Source organism: Maniola jurtina, chromosome 22 (genome assembly GCF_905333055.1).
Source record: "Maniola jurtina chromosome 22, ilManJurt1.1, whole genome shotgun sequence".
Lineage (NCBI taxonomy): Eukaryota > Metazoa > Arthropoda > Insecta > Lepidoptera > Nymphalidae > Maniola > Maniola jurtina.
In genome coordinates this window covers 1,843,893-1,859,221 of record NC_060050.1, presented here as the reverse complement: position 1 = coordinate 1,859,221, position 15,329 = coordinate 1,843,893, and the positions used below count along the sequence as shown (strand labels likewise).

Genomic DNA, 15,329 nt, shown 5'->3' with positions numbered 1-15,329 from the left:
AAGCCATTGACGCAATTAGCGAAAAAATCGCATAGATACCACATCTTTGTATTTTTGTCGGATTAATTCGCGTCCAGATTAGGCACGAGTGATATCTATTATTGTGTGTGTATGTGTGCTATACATTCACGAACCTGTAAATTCTAGAATATTGTCATTGTCTGATTGCTCTACAGATGATAAACCAAAGTTGACGCATGATCAGGGGTAGACGAAAACAGTTAAAAAAATCATTTTTTGCTTAAAACACGTTTAAAACATGTTTAAAACTGCTGTTTTTTAAACACAAGACCAACCCTGCTTGTAATAGAGTCAACTTCGGTAATGACCATAATTAATTTTGTAACCCTATTTTTATTTTATTCCAGAGAATGCACCCGATGCATGCACTGCACTTTTTCTGACGCGAAAAAACAAAACGTCGTGCGATAAATTATCTTAGTCTGACGGAGCTCTCACACGTTCGTGCTTGTTCGTACAGGTTCGCGAACATAGTTACGCGGTTTTATGTGGTCGCCAGCTCAAAGTTGCGTGTAGCCTTCAGTGCGGGGCGAGGCGCGGCGGCGAGCGGTCGCAGACACTCGGCGTCAGAATACGTCATCACTTGGGTCTTCATCCAGATCACATAGGAGCTTGCTGCTGTAAATGAAAACGAATAAATTTTAAAATAGAAACCCCTTTTTAATCCTAACTTTAAATACTTCTTTAAAATATCCTTCGAGAATCTAAAGAGCTTAGTTGACGACATTCAATTAGATAAATAAAATTATTATCATTATACATACGTCCCTGACCATAAAATGAAAAATGAGTAACCCTACCTGCTCATCAAAATTATTCGTAAGAAACTAATTAAATAAACTATTGAAAAAAAGGTTTCCTTTTTTTTTTAACTTTGTTAGTTATTTTTCATTGCTTTGATTTTTCAAGCTAATATTTTTCTTTTTCTTCTCTTGCTTTATGGCTTTTCAAAGTGCCACATCAGGACAATGCAGTTCACAAGTACTTCCTAATATTTTTACCAGTTCTCTTAACACTTTTCATCTTTTTACATGTAATATTTTCTACATATTGGTGTTAATATGCAGAAAATTTGATTTGATGGAGTACTACATTCTATGAAGTATTATAATGAAAAAATAGTTCAATTGGTAAATGCCTAGATTAAGTGATAAAGTGAATACTAATTTATAGTGCCTAATTCTGGCAGGTATTTAAAATACATGTTGTGCACTATTGCCAAAGATTATCTAATATGTCTAGTCCAACTAAAATAATATAGGTCATTGGAAGGCAATGGAATTAAAGATGATTTTTCGATTTATACACTAAATATACTACATATAAAATGTGACTTGTTAGATTCAGATATTACACAGAGCGAGATGATGTTAAGCTGATACTTAACATTACTTAACATACTTGCAACGAATCGTTAGATCCAAACAAACTATAGGAGTTACTATTAGGTTGCATCACCGAACTTGAAATGCGGGCTGCAAACCCATTTTATTGAAACATCAGTCTAAAATCAAATCAAAACTATAATGGTTTTAATTTTCAAAATAATAATGATATTTCTGAATAAAGAAATGTACTTAAGTCCAGTTTTATCGATGGTCTACTAGTTTTCCCAAGTCTCAATTATTTGGCATAACAAGAGCACGACATGACCTAAATTGAGACATAGACAAAAACTGGCCTTAAGTTCAGATTCCTTATCCTTCTTATTCCTCAAGACTGTTTAAATTCTGAATAATTGATATAAAAGTAGTACTTACTCTTCTTTGCTCGCGTAAGATTCGGCGTGAACTCGCCTATTGCAGGCCCTGTCGCAGCAATGGCAGTGCCAATATGCGAGCACACTTAAACTGAACACGAAGACAGTAGTCGGTAGCACCAATGCCAAGATCAATCCACGGATAGTCGAATCCCACGAATACCTTGCCACAACCAATTCTGGGCGCGTCTGGCTATAATAGCAAGGGAAAACTTTAGGGGATTTCTTCCCTGCGTAATCGTTCGCAAACTCTGAACAGTTCACTCTCGGTGGGTAACCACAACCTTCAGGGTTTATGAGGAACTTCAAATCTTTCGCGTCCCATTCCGTTGGTATCGGTGCGTTTTCCACGAACGGTTGTCTGACAAGGTTCACGCGAATTTTGTGACACTTCGTGTGAGTCGTGGTGCAACCTTCTCGGCAAGATGCCCAAGTGCAGTTTGTTAGTGTTTGGGCGTAAGAGTGTTCTGACACGGAGCATATACCAGCTTCGGGGGCGAATTCTGCTAGTATCGTTTGTATGGCTGGCTCGACCACGAAGGGGATTAAGAAAAGGAATGCGAAGACAGCGAGTATGGCTGAAGTGCCTAAGCAGAGCGAAGTATAAAATTTAAATCGCTCGAAGTAATGTGCAAGCAGTTCCTCCCTCGTCGGCTCTAGAGGTATGAACTCCGCGCTGCCAGGTTCTGCGGATGCTCCCATAGGCAGAGTCGATCTTTCAGAGGTGGCTGGTGAAAGGCTCGTACGGGATCTGCTCATGGTCGACATTGGGAGGTTTTGTGAAGCACTTGAAGCAGTTAGTCGTCTCTTAGTGAGCTAGCCGGGCCCTCGCAAAGGAGGGGAACGCCTGAAATTAAAGAAAGAGAAAATATAAATAACTGTGATTATTAATATACCAAAATACGGGAAAGGCTTAGTATTATTATGATACATTTGAAGACTATGGGTATCTGTGGTATTTCGGAATCGTACGATGATCTAAGAAATAAATTAGGATTATCGATCATGATGTTTAACAAATTTTAGAATAAGTATCATTGGCATAATACTGTTCCACTAATAAAGCTTTCATTTCATTAATTTATAACTAAATACCTGTCTGTAAGTAATGTGTGGATTTGTTGGCTGATATTCGTGTTATGCTTCAAATACGTTTGACACGAATTTCCTCAGTCACGGAATAAAATGTGTCAAGGTAAAGTTTTAACGATTTTCCTCATCGGTTGAGGTAGGGGCAAATTCTAATTTTGTGCAAGTTATTCTGTTAATATCTAGTTAAAATCGTTTAACATCCAGCTTTTTAACTCATCTGTGAATTTCCTGTTGTCTGATAAGCAACATTAGCCACATCCCGTTTAGGATTCCTTTTATTGGTATGACGTGTCCGGACACTTTGCGTCCTTTAAGGAATTTTATTTTTGGAAATACAAATCTTTTGTTTTTTTTTTTGTTTTTGATCATTTAACTCAAGTCAATCAGAATTCAGAAACGATACTGAGCAAGCGAAAACGGACGAGTTGAGTGAGCTCTTTATATAACTACCTAAACTCAGCTTTATAAGCTTTGACATGTGTTGAAATTACTATACTACTGAAACCAAATCCGAGGAAATGCGCTTTGCTGGAGTAGGTACGCCTGGACATATTTTTATGCACCACTATGCAAAAGTAAATAAAACTTAGTTGGAGTGGTTATCAAAAAAGACGCTGCATCTCGCGCCTCGACTTTGCCTTGTGCACTTCTAAGTCTATAATATTGTTATCATTATGAATAACCAGTGTAAAATTTTCTAGGTTAGTTGTATAGGTCGTTGAATAGTATTGAGGAAAAAGCTCACGTGACTGATCTCAGAGGGGAGAAACAGGATCGTTTGGTGAGAGCTGCAGCTCAGCCTGCCCACCAGCGCAACTCTTAAACCTCATCTTCGCATCATCACCAACCACTACAGTCGTTTGACATAACAACAAAGTAATACACGACACAACCACTAAAACTGTCGGCAGGACCAAAGCAACCAGGAACTGGCGATAAGTGGCATTTAAATCGAATCTAGCAACCACAATATCAGGATTGTTTTCAGTGTAAAAGCAAGGGAATCTGGCTTTAGCATTATGATCCGTTCCATCGCGTCCAAATGTTTTCAAAAAATCTTTACACTCATCAATGAGAGTATTAACACAGCCTTCCAGATTGATCATCAATCGACTGTCATTAGCCATAGTCAATTCTACTTCTGATGGAGCAATAACTCTATTCGGTACAGCTTTCACAGTGTATAAATATTGCAGATAAGTAAAGTTAGTCAGATCTGATATATCTGTTCGTGGTAACAGAGCTGCATTGATACAATCCACAGCTACCACCCCTGAGGAGCCATTGTGAACTGCATGGCAGGATAACATTAGCACTTCTTCACCAGAGTCAGTCCACACAATACTACCGCCGTCCTCTTTCGCTAATTTCGAACACCTTGCAAGAAAAACTCTATCACCACTTAACACTATAACGTTTTTATGACGGGTCGGGATATCGACGCAGCGTCGGTCACAATTGTACGGTGTTTTTATTTTCCTACAAGTGCCTCTACTACACGAAAACAATCCATGAACGTCTATACACGTTATCTTTCCTCTCCTTCCGGAGCATTTCAACGGTGGGTCCGTGTCTCTGAAAGCGCATTCGAAAGCGTCCGTTATGTTTATGCATTTTCCTTCAGTGCAATTGAATGTGCCAGTAAGGTTTCTACATTCATCTCGTATGCAATGGTACTTCTTGGCGTTTTCTTGATCGATTCCGTAACAGGTTTTGTTGGCTGCGCTTCCACATTCGGATAGGAGGAGAGATGTTCCGTTTTTCCTGACGTTGACGTAGATTTGAATGCAGGCTCCGGAGGTTTTGCTCAAGCACCACTCGCCACAGGATCCCCAATCGCAGTTGTCTTTGTTCACGGCTCTGGTTGTCGTGCACATGATCGGCGTGGGATCGATGCCGGAGGCGATCGCGCGGGTGTAAGGCATGTAGATGGCCACGGTGAGGTACACGATGGCCACGCAGCTAAGGACGGCCGTCATCTGACACACGCATATGGTGCCGCATATCTTGGTGTCCTGGGGCGGGATGATGAGGTCCTCGACCGGGGTGGGCTTCGGCATCGTGGAGACCAGCGACCGCTCGCGAGCTGACTCCACTGACGTATGGGTGGGTTGCGCGCATGCGTGGTAGCGCGATCGATTGAGCGCAGTGCGGGCAACCCCGAGTGCGCCATATTTTTAATTGATGTCAATGGCCGATGTCGTCACCATTTTTAATTATTAAATTCATTTCGTAATTTTTTTAATTAATTATCCACAACTTTAATATTATGCATCTATTTCTAAAAATTGTATAAAATTTTAATTTTTTTTTCAATTCGGTAAAAAAATTGATTTTCTTTTGTTAAGTTTTTTTATTACCTATGCATATTTTTATGAGGGTTATTTTTTTAAATGAATACCTTCATAATATTTTATTGCACCCAAGATGACGTTTAGAGCTTTTAAATTAATAAAAATCTCATATTTAGTAGATATACGTAAATGAGAACCGGTTATACACGTAAATGATCAAAAATATGAGGTTTTTTTTTTAATTCATATGCTTTACCTGTTTTTAATTAAATTAAAAACTCTGAACACAATAAACACAATAAACTTCTCATCTTAATTCTCACTTACCCTTGAAAATTAATTGTTGTAACACGGAATAAAACTATCTACATATACTTATTTTATCAAAATCTTTAACACATCACTTTTACAGCACAATATTTATATGTATATTTTATGTAAATGCAATATTTTTATTTTTATGTACAATCCGCATTTACTTCAGTGTTTTGCTTGTGGCCGTGTGGTGTGAAGTTAGCTGGGAAATGTTCTGCGCAATGCGGTCTTCTATGAGCCAGCCTGAAGTTCTCTCCAATGCGACGTCAGAAATCATAAAGTTTAAAAAAAAATCACCATTCATTCATTAAAATCATCTGCCAGCATACTACCGAGCACGGGTCTCCTTCAAAGGTGAAAAGCGTTTAGGCCATAGTCCACCACAAGTTAGCTAAGTGCAGATTGGCCGACTTCATACACCTTTGAGAAAATTATGGCGAAGTCTCAGGCCAGGTTTTGACGACCTTCCAGGCGCAGTGGTAAAGGCTGTGATCTTATTAGAGGAAGGCTTCAATTTCCGGCAGGTGTTTGGAATTTTATTATTTCTAAATGTCTGGTCTGGTCTGGTAGGAGGCTACGTGGCTAGTTACCACCCTACCGGCAAAGCCGTGCTGCCATGCGATTTAGTGTTCTGGTACGATGCCGTGTAGAAACCAAAGGGGTATGGGTTTAAGAAAAACGCCAACCCCCTTCCAGCTTAGCCCAAATAAGCTAGCACCGTTTGTTTACACTACATAGATTTCCTTACTTTACAAATGGCTTATTTTAAAAGTGCATTAATTTATTCTTAACTCTCAAGAAAAATCTAAAATATTTGTACACGCACGCTTATGTAGATTGACCAATGCACGCACGCATTTAAAATCTTATATGTAAAAACAAATGAGTAGGTATACTTACCAAGTTAATAATTTTCTAAAACCAATCGCTTTAAATTTGAATTGTTTTTCTTTACTAATAAAACCATCCGATTAAACGCTGCTAATTAATTCTAGTAAGATGAAAATACCAAAAAAACGTTTTCCCATCCACTTTTAATATGAGTACCTTCAAGTCAAGAGTGAATAGGCATCTTCGAGGCAAGCGCCACTTGGGGCATCATCACTTGCTAGCAAGTCTGATTGCAGCCAAGCGCTAGTCTATAAATTAAAAAAAAGTCAGCCAAACTTCTAAGAGGAGACCCTATTCTAAGAGGAGAGTTGATGATGATGATGAATTCCATTCCATTCTATTCCATCAGCCCGTAAGCGTCCACAGCTGGACATAGGCCTTTCCATGAGCGCGCCACCAAACACGGTCCTCCGCCTTCTTCATCCACTCGCTCCCCGCTACCTTCTTCAGGTCATCAGTCCAGCGGGCTAGAGGTCGTCCCACACTGCACTTACGGGTACACAATCTCCACTCGGATGATGATGAATACGTTGGATTATTTTTATCAAACTTTATATTAATCAGGTAAAAAGCACTCACCGAGTCCATTAATATCGGATTTCATTTTCCAAATGGTACCTTGCATCCAGCTCTCCAGTTATTCACATATTTGTATCTCACACGTGCCTCCGTCGCACATTTTGACGTCTCTCTGTTTACTGCACACTGGAATGGACATGCAAGTACGCTGGAAGAGGAGTGACATACGGAATCACACTAATATTATAAAGGCGAAAGTTTGTGTGTACGTGTGCGTGTGTGTATGTTTGTTACTCCTTCACGCAAAAAAATACTAAACGGATTTGGCTGAAATTTGGAATGGAGATAGATAATATCCAGGATTAGCACATAGGCTACTTTTTATCCCGGAAAATCAAAGAATTCCCACGGGATTTCGAAAAACCTAAATACACGCGGGCGAAGTCGCGCGCATCGGCTAATGTAGTATAAAATTGTTTTTCTAACATTGTACCATACTCATATTTATGAACTCACTCGATACAATAGCAAAAAAAAAATTTTTGGAGACCCCTACTTTATTTGGATGTAACATCCGTCCGGTCGATTTTTTGTTGTATAAAATAAAGCCCATGTCACTCGGACAATAATAACGAATCAATTAACACCACATTCATAAAAATCGGCTCAGTAGTTGAGGCATTACGGGGGAACACGCATAAATACAAACCTACATACGCACATAGACTGCCAAAATCATAACCCATCTTTTTAGCTTTGCCGGGTAATTTAAAATTGACACTTAGTGTCAAATGGTCTTCGTGTATATTTGTATATTTCCATTTATTCTTCGATTTTGATTTATTAATGCGCTTACGAAAATCATGTGAAGTTAAATGGTACATACAAAAAATAAACATTGGTCAAGTGCGAGCGAACTCCTACATGAAGGGTACTATTATTTTTTTGTATGTATTTTTAATTTTTTGACAGACGGACGGAGACCGACGGACAGCGGAAGCTTAGTAATAGGATCTGGATCCCGTTAATATTTTTCGCCTATGGAACTCTAAAAATGGATCTACAGTAGATATAGCGTAGGATCTAGTTAAGAAAAAAAATATTATGGTAAATTATATTGACGATTCAAAAGCACTTGTAAAAGTCTACCTGAATAAAACTCTATTTTATTCTATTATATTATTATAATAATTGTCATAAAAATAAACTAGAAAAACAAAATCGTTAAAATGTTATAAAATAATTTTATAGGTTATTAAAATGACATGGGATAAACCAACCATAGTTTATATATTTAAGCACCTATAATAAACATTATTATTACTAGTAAGTAAAATACAATGACTATGATGTATGCTGCCATTATGTTGGCAGATGTCTCTTAACTAACATTTAGTTCCGTGTTCGCTCACATGAAAAAAATAATACTCAGCTGAGTTTATTGTGGGCTCTTCTCATACTTGGACGCGTTTGGAACCCTCGTAGCTTTAGTTTCAAGTTTACGTAATTAATTATCACCACTATATAGTACAAATATAAGAATTCTGACCATCAAGAGGAGTACAATAGGACCTACATTGAATAAATGATTTTGACTTTGACTTTTGACTTGACTTTGACGCTTACTGCTGCTATCAGCGCATAAATGGCGAAAATCAAGTTTGACGACCTCCTTGGCCCAGTGGTAAGGCTGTGGTCTTATTAGTGGGAGGTCACGGGATCGATTCCCGGTAGGGTTAGGTTTTTATAATTTCTAAATCACTGATCTGGTCTGGTGGGAGACTTCGGCCGTGGCTAGTTACCACCCTGCTGGCAAAGCCGTGCCGCAAAGCGATTTAGCGTTCCGGTATGGTGCCGTGTAGAAACCAAAATGGTATGGGTTTCATAAAAACTGCCATTCCCCTTCCAGGTTAGCCCGCTTCCATCTTAGACTGCATCATCACTTACCACTAGGTGAATTTGCGGTCAAGGGCTAACTTGTATATGAATGAAAAAAAAAACTTCAAAACAGATCGGCAATAGCAAGTCCAGGGTACTAGTATTAGTGGAGGTCAGTGTTACTGTGAATTCGCGCATCACGCATGCGCACGAGAATGCCAAAATTTCTTTAGGTAATTCACTTTAGCTTGCAGCGTTTTCATCGACCTCTTTACTCTGCAGGCAAGAAAGTGCAACGGGCTTCTTTCTTCTGTAAAAGTCAGTTGTTTTTAGGGTTCCCTAGTAAAGTAAGTTAGCCCTTGACTGCTCATGTCGTGGTGCAGTTAAGATGGAAGCGGAGTAACTTGGAAGGGTTCCGGCAGTTTTTTTTTTCAAATAAATAATAGATACTTAGCTGCTTTTACGTGGCATCGTACCAGAACATGCTCCTGAAAAAAGCCTAGAATACAATTGAAGGATATGTAAATTATAAAAGAGGTGGTTTTGACCTACAGCTTGCTCCAGCAATGCGCGGGACTTCAATTACTTTTAAACATGGCATAATATTGTATATCAATTCTCTGAAAAGAGCAACCGCCGAGTTTCTCGCTGGATCTTCTCTCTAGGAAAGACGTTCCGAACCAGTGGTAGATAGATGCATTTGATGATTCAAAAGTACTTGTAAAAGTTTGATTGAATAAAAATATTTTTATTTATCACACTAATATTATAAAGGCGAAAGTTTGTATGTGTGTGTGTGTGTGTGTATGTTTGTTACTCCTTCACGCAAAAACCACTGGACGGATTTGGCTGAAATTTGGAATGGAGATAGATAATATCCTGGATTAGCACATAGGCTACTTTTTATCCCGGAAAATCAAAGAGTTCCCACGGGATTTCGAAAAACCTAAATCCACGCGGGCGAAGTCGCGGGCATCGGCTAGTTATAACTATAAATCTTGCATCTAGTAAGCTGCAATATTTACCCCTTGCAGGTTAGCCCCCATTAAATTTCCATCTTAAACTGCATATTGTTACTTTGTTGAGACCCAGTCAAGGGCTAACCACTAACCAGTCCTTAACCAGTCACAATAAAAAAATTATAAAGTTGTTGTGTCATACTTGTATGTCTGGCACTTTGTAATGAACTAAGCGCCCGTGAAGCCCAGACCTTCGTTATTTTATAGAAGCTGAAAGTTTCTATGTGCTTGTCCCTAACACAGGGAGAAGCGATCAGCGACAGTTTGGATCATGGTGGCTTTGGCAGATAACAGGTAACAAAGACGCATAAAATCTTTCCGCAAAGTATAAACTCTAATTTTTTCAGATACTTGATATCGTGGCTACCCCTCTACAACACCCTTTTGTTTCATTTTATTTTATTTATTAGGTTCACTTACAGCTAAAGGTAAACATAAAAATAAAATTAAAAACAATTTACTGGCTAAATGTAGTGGCTATTTACAAGTAAACACAACCTATTTACAAAAATAAGTTACTTTAACTTTTTTTTTTAACTATGACTAAACAGTAAACTAATAAGTACATAAAGTGAGCGTATGTTAAGTCCCCAATCCTTTAAACTTTAATGTCTTGGGATACTAAATTACCGGCAATGCATGACGTGATTTCTGATACAATTCCGAAGAAACTGTAAAAAAAAATTGACTTTATTCTTTGATGACGAAAGATTTTATACGTCTTTTATACCTGTTATCTCCCAAAGCCACCATGATCCAAACTTCATAGACGCTGATTATTCCTCCCTGTGTTTGGGACAATGCGCAAAGAAACTTTCAGCTTTTATAAAATAACTAGATGATGCCCGCGACTTCGTCCGCGTGGATTCAAGTTTTTTGAAATCCCGTGGGAACTCTTTGATTTTCCGGGATAAAAATTAGCCTATGTGCTAATCCTGGATATTATCTATCTCCATTCCAAACTCCAGTCAAATCCATCCAGTAGTTTTTGCGTGAAGGTGTAACAAACATACACACACACACACACATACAAACTTTCATCTTTATAATATTAGTGTGATGAAGGTCTGGCCCTCACGGCTCTTTCCTATAAGTGCTTTATAAACAAATTATCTAATAGAAACATTCTGGAATTATTCCGTTCAATTTGGTTTGAGGCAGTTCAAAGTTCTGCCTAGACGAAGGTCATGGAATCATAATAATAAACAACCACGACAACACCAATTTACTGAAATGACTGAATCCGGTAAGCGGCGCTGACACTATGGCTTGCCAGTAAGGTGGTAATTAGCCACGGCCGAAACCTCTCGGCCATGGTTATTACCCATGTGAGTGGAGTGGTGTGTGTCACAACTATGTGACAACACATATCAATCGATTGCTAAGCAACGTTGACCCAAATCGGTAACTGGATGGGTGACCGAGTTTGGAGGTCCGAATTTGGCCTCCTCGTTTCCTCCGTGCTCGGAGAGCTCGTTAAGCCGTCAAGGAACCGAATATTATCACTAATATCTGATAATAACTGTAAATACCTAAGAATCGCATTCTCTTAGTGAATTGTAAGCCGAATGATCTGGGAACCAGCCCAGTTGATAGATAGATCAGTCAATCAGTCAGGCAGTCAGACAGTCAGTCAACTTTTCTTTTATGTATAGGTATATATATGGTTAGTGATATGGGTACCTAGTGATTTACTTTATTTCCTAGCCAAAGATTCGAGAATCGAACGACTTTTCAGATTTCAGTTAATTAGGTCACATTAGGTACACTAAGTAGGTATAATATACATACCTGATGGCGTAGAGGCCACAAGGGTCAACGGACAACAATAAATCAATGAAGTCAAGTCGCAGACAGTTAATATGCTTTGTGGTTGGTGCGATTGGCCGCAATTTATCTGTTAGCCCGAGATCGGGTTACACTGGCTGTTTGTGGTAATTCGGTTAGCCTAGAAACCACATTAACCTTAGAATATTACAATACACTTATAGCTCATTCACACAGGCTGCGTAAGCGTAGACGTAGCGCGTACCATTGCATTGTTATGTATGGAACTGTATGAAACATGGCACACCGATTGCGTAAAGCGTGGACATTAACCCGGTGTGTTAGGGGTTGACGCGCGTCACTACGCACGTGTCACGTGTACGTGCTTTGTGTGAATCGGCCTTTACAAGGAGGACCTGGAGAAAACATGGAACATCGTGAAGAAACCCGAATGCCTGAGAATTCGCCATAATGTTCGCCATAATATTCTGCAAAAAAAAAATGATGTTTGCCAATCTGCCCTTGGGAAAGGTTTTCGTATAAGGGCGCAATGAGAGCTGGTTTTATTGATATGTGTATATTAAAACTGAAAATTCGGCATAATATATTGCTGGAACGCCCAAGATTTGACGGAGGGCAGGAAACACCATGATTTGGATTTGACCTAGGGCAAGGAACGCTTTCGACTGACATGACAACATGTTTTCTGGAAACACGAAGACATGTTAAATTCAGAACGGGTTATTCTTAACAAGTGTAAATTAAAAAATAACATTCCCGACAAAGGTAACAGTAACTAGAAAAGAGTTAATAACTTTCAAACGGCTGAACCGATTTTCTTGGATTATAGCTAAGAACACTCTCGATCAAGCCACCTTTCAATCAAAAAAAAAACTAAATTAAAATCGGTTCTGTAGCTTAAGAGCTACGATGCCACAGACAGGTATAAAGAAATCCAAACCACTAAGAAATCGAACCCGGGACCTCCCTCTTAAAAAACCACAGTACTCGAATTTGCGCTACGGAGGTCGTCAAAAAATATGATTGATACCTACTTACTTAATTTATTTTTATTACCAGCAAGAAGTTTCAAGAATTTTATTCGTCCGAAATAACTCAAACGATAACAAAACCTGGTCAAGTGCGTGTCAGAATAGGCACATGTAGGGTTCCGTACAGTCATACTGTTTGGAAGAAACTTTGACGGTCATTTCTATAAAACGTGGTTTTTCTTTGTAAAACTGTTTAAAAAACCTCGTATTTATTTAACGAGGTATAATTACGTGACTTTTTCATGTTTAGAAAAGATTTTTTTAAAGATTAAAATATGCTTCTGTGTATAAAATAGGTAATTTTAACGTTATAGCTCTTATAGTTTACTAGCTGATTCCGGTGACATCGTCCGCGTGGATTTAGATTTTCAAAAATCGTGTGGGAACTTTTTGATTTTTTCCCGGGATAAAAAGAAGCTTGTCATTTTCGATGTCTTATATCTATATCCATCCAAGAACTCTATCAATGGATTGATTGAAGGAAAACCCAACAAACAAACACACTTTCGCATTTATAATATGGGTAGGTAGTGATTTTTAAGATAGCTGTGACACACAGACCGTAAGAGATGGACAGACGTACTAGACGTAATTTACTATTCCTTTTTTTAATACGGAACCCTAAAAGCGTCCCGAACAAGCCTGACAAGTCTTAAATGGTAAAAAAGTATGAGTGACTTCTGACTGGTCTTATTTGAAAGTTTGTGGATGCTGTCTTTTTTTCTATTTGTTATATTTTTAGGGTTCCTTAGGAAACCAAAATGATTATATTATGTATTTAAGAGCAATGTCCTATCGAAGATACACTTTCACCACTCCTTGTAGTCATAATCATCATCATCAATATCAGTTTGCTGGCTCACTACTGAGTACGGGCCTGGCCATATTCTACCTCGCTAGTCAAGTGCGGATTGGCAGATTTCACACACCTATGAGAAGGAACATATTTTTGGAAAATTCTCAAGCGTGTAGGTTTACACTCGATGTTATTCTACACGGCAAGGCAAGTTTTATTTAATTGCTTAAAAATCGCACAAAATTCCGAAAAGTCAGAGGTGCATGTCCGGAATCAAACCCTGGACAAACCGATTAGGAGGCAGACTTCTTAACCACTAGGCTATCACTGCTTATTGCTTGTGCCTGGATTTGGTGATAAGTGATTACTGATAAAATGAAAAAAAAAACGCGAAAAAATAATTAAAAACTCTTGTATTTTTGTAAAGTTCAAAATATATTGAAAATAAAACATCTGACTGACGCTAGAGGTCAACGAACGTTGCGTAAGTAGGCCACTCGGAGTCAAAGCTGTGTCGTAGGGCATTGACTCGAATTTTGCACGCTATACATGGCGGGTTTGGAAATTAATAATCACTAAAACTACAAAATAAGGTTATTTATTTATTAAAGTTACTGGCATTGTATAATAATGACGCTAAGTTTTTGCTAGCGTTCTGCTTACATCCTGTAGGTATAGGTAAGTACCTACTTGTGTCATAACCAATATTAAAAACTAGAGGATGCCCGCGACTTCGTCCGCGTAGATTGAGATTTTTATAGATCCCGTGGGAACTGTTTGATTTTCCGGGATATAAAGTTGCCTATTTCGATTACAGGGACGTAAGCTACTTCGGTACCAAATTTTATAAAAATCGGTTAAGTGGATGGGTCTTTATTAATCCCGCAGGAACTCTTTGATTTTCCGGGATAAAAAGTAACCTATGTCCATCCCCGGGAAATAAGCTAACCATGTACCAAATTTCGGCAGAATCAGTTACACTGTTGGGCCGTGAAAAGGTAGCAGACAGACAGACAGATAGACACACTTTCGCATTTATAATATTAGTATGGATGAAACACTTCCTAAAAAAAGTAGGTATGTCTACGGAATAATATAATTAGCATACTTACCGCACATAAACACTTGGCTAGTTTCTTTTACAAGCGGTTGATCATAATATTTGAAAAACAAACATTAAAAACCTTGGGCATTTCGTTTTTTGCTCATTTATGTACCTGAGTAATCGTTACATAGGTGTTATAGACAGTATTTAATCTTACTAACATCTATAGGTTGTCGTCAACCAAGGGACGTCCACTGCTGTCTTGTAGGAACGTCCTGCGCCGCCTGAATTCAGCGGCTCCATGTCGTATGTCCACCTGGTGGGATTGTTTTTTTTATTCAGATACAAGTTCGATCAAGCCACCTTTTAAACAAAAAACAACTAAATTAAAATCGGTTCATTAGTTTAGGAGCGATGCTACAGACAGATACTCAGATACACACGTCAAACTTATAACACCCCTCTTTTTGGGCCGGGGGTTAATAAATAAACACATAGTGTGTCGGTGGGATAGATACACACGTAAAAAAAAGGATTGACACGGTCTTAGCCCAGATCTTTCCAGAGAAGTTCGCTAGAAGCAGGAGTGATCAACATTTTTACAATTAACAGCTTTTTCAGTGTTTAGATCCTGGGACTGGATAGTTAGATGTTGCGAGAGCAAACATGCTCTAATTAAATTATTTATTTTGCAATTATTTTTTAGATTAAAACTCTAGGATAATCTCTATGCGTTAGATCTGTCTGTCTTCTTTGTTCTGAGTGACGCTTATACTACAAATATTTCTATGAATATAGTGCAATTAGTGATACTGGTTGTACTACTAAGAACTGTAAGTCGATGGCCTCTACCTAGATTAGATAATATTGGACTCTACAAA

The 15,329-nt window shown here is 38.4% G+C and overlaps 2 protein-coding genes across 2 annotated transcripts; both read right to left on the bottom strand.

Annotated features, from left to right (window-relative positions):
* Positions 1-3: 3 nt before the first annotated feature.
* LOC123876922 (protein tipE) lies at positions 4-2,548 on the bottom strand. Its single transcript, XM_045923348.1, has 2 exons — positions 1,782-2,548; positions 4-639 (listed from the first exon to the last, which is right to left on the bottom strand). Exons 1-2 carry the CDS (start codon positions 2,546-2,548, stop codon positions 588-590), a joined length of 819 nt encoding a protein of 272 aa, XP_045779304.1. The 3' UTR covers positions 4-587.
* Positions 2,549-3,627: 1,079 nt separating this feature from the next.
* Positions 3,628-4,992, bottom strand: LOC123876919. The gene has a single exon (XM_045923337.1). The coding sequence runs from the start codon at positions 4,930-4,932 to the stop codon at positions 3,628-3,630; it is 1,305 nt and encodes a 434-aa protein (XP_045779293.1). The 5' UTR covers positions 4,933-4,992.
* Between the last annotated feature and the right edge of the window lie 10,337 nt (positions 4,993-15,329).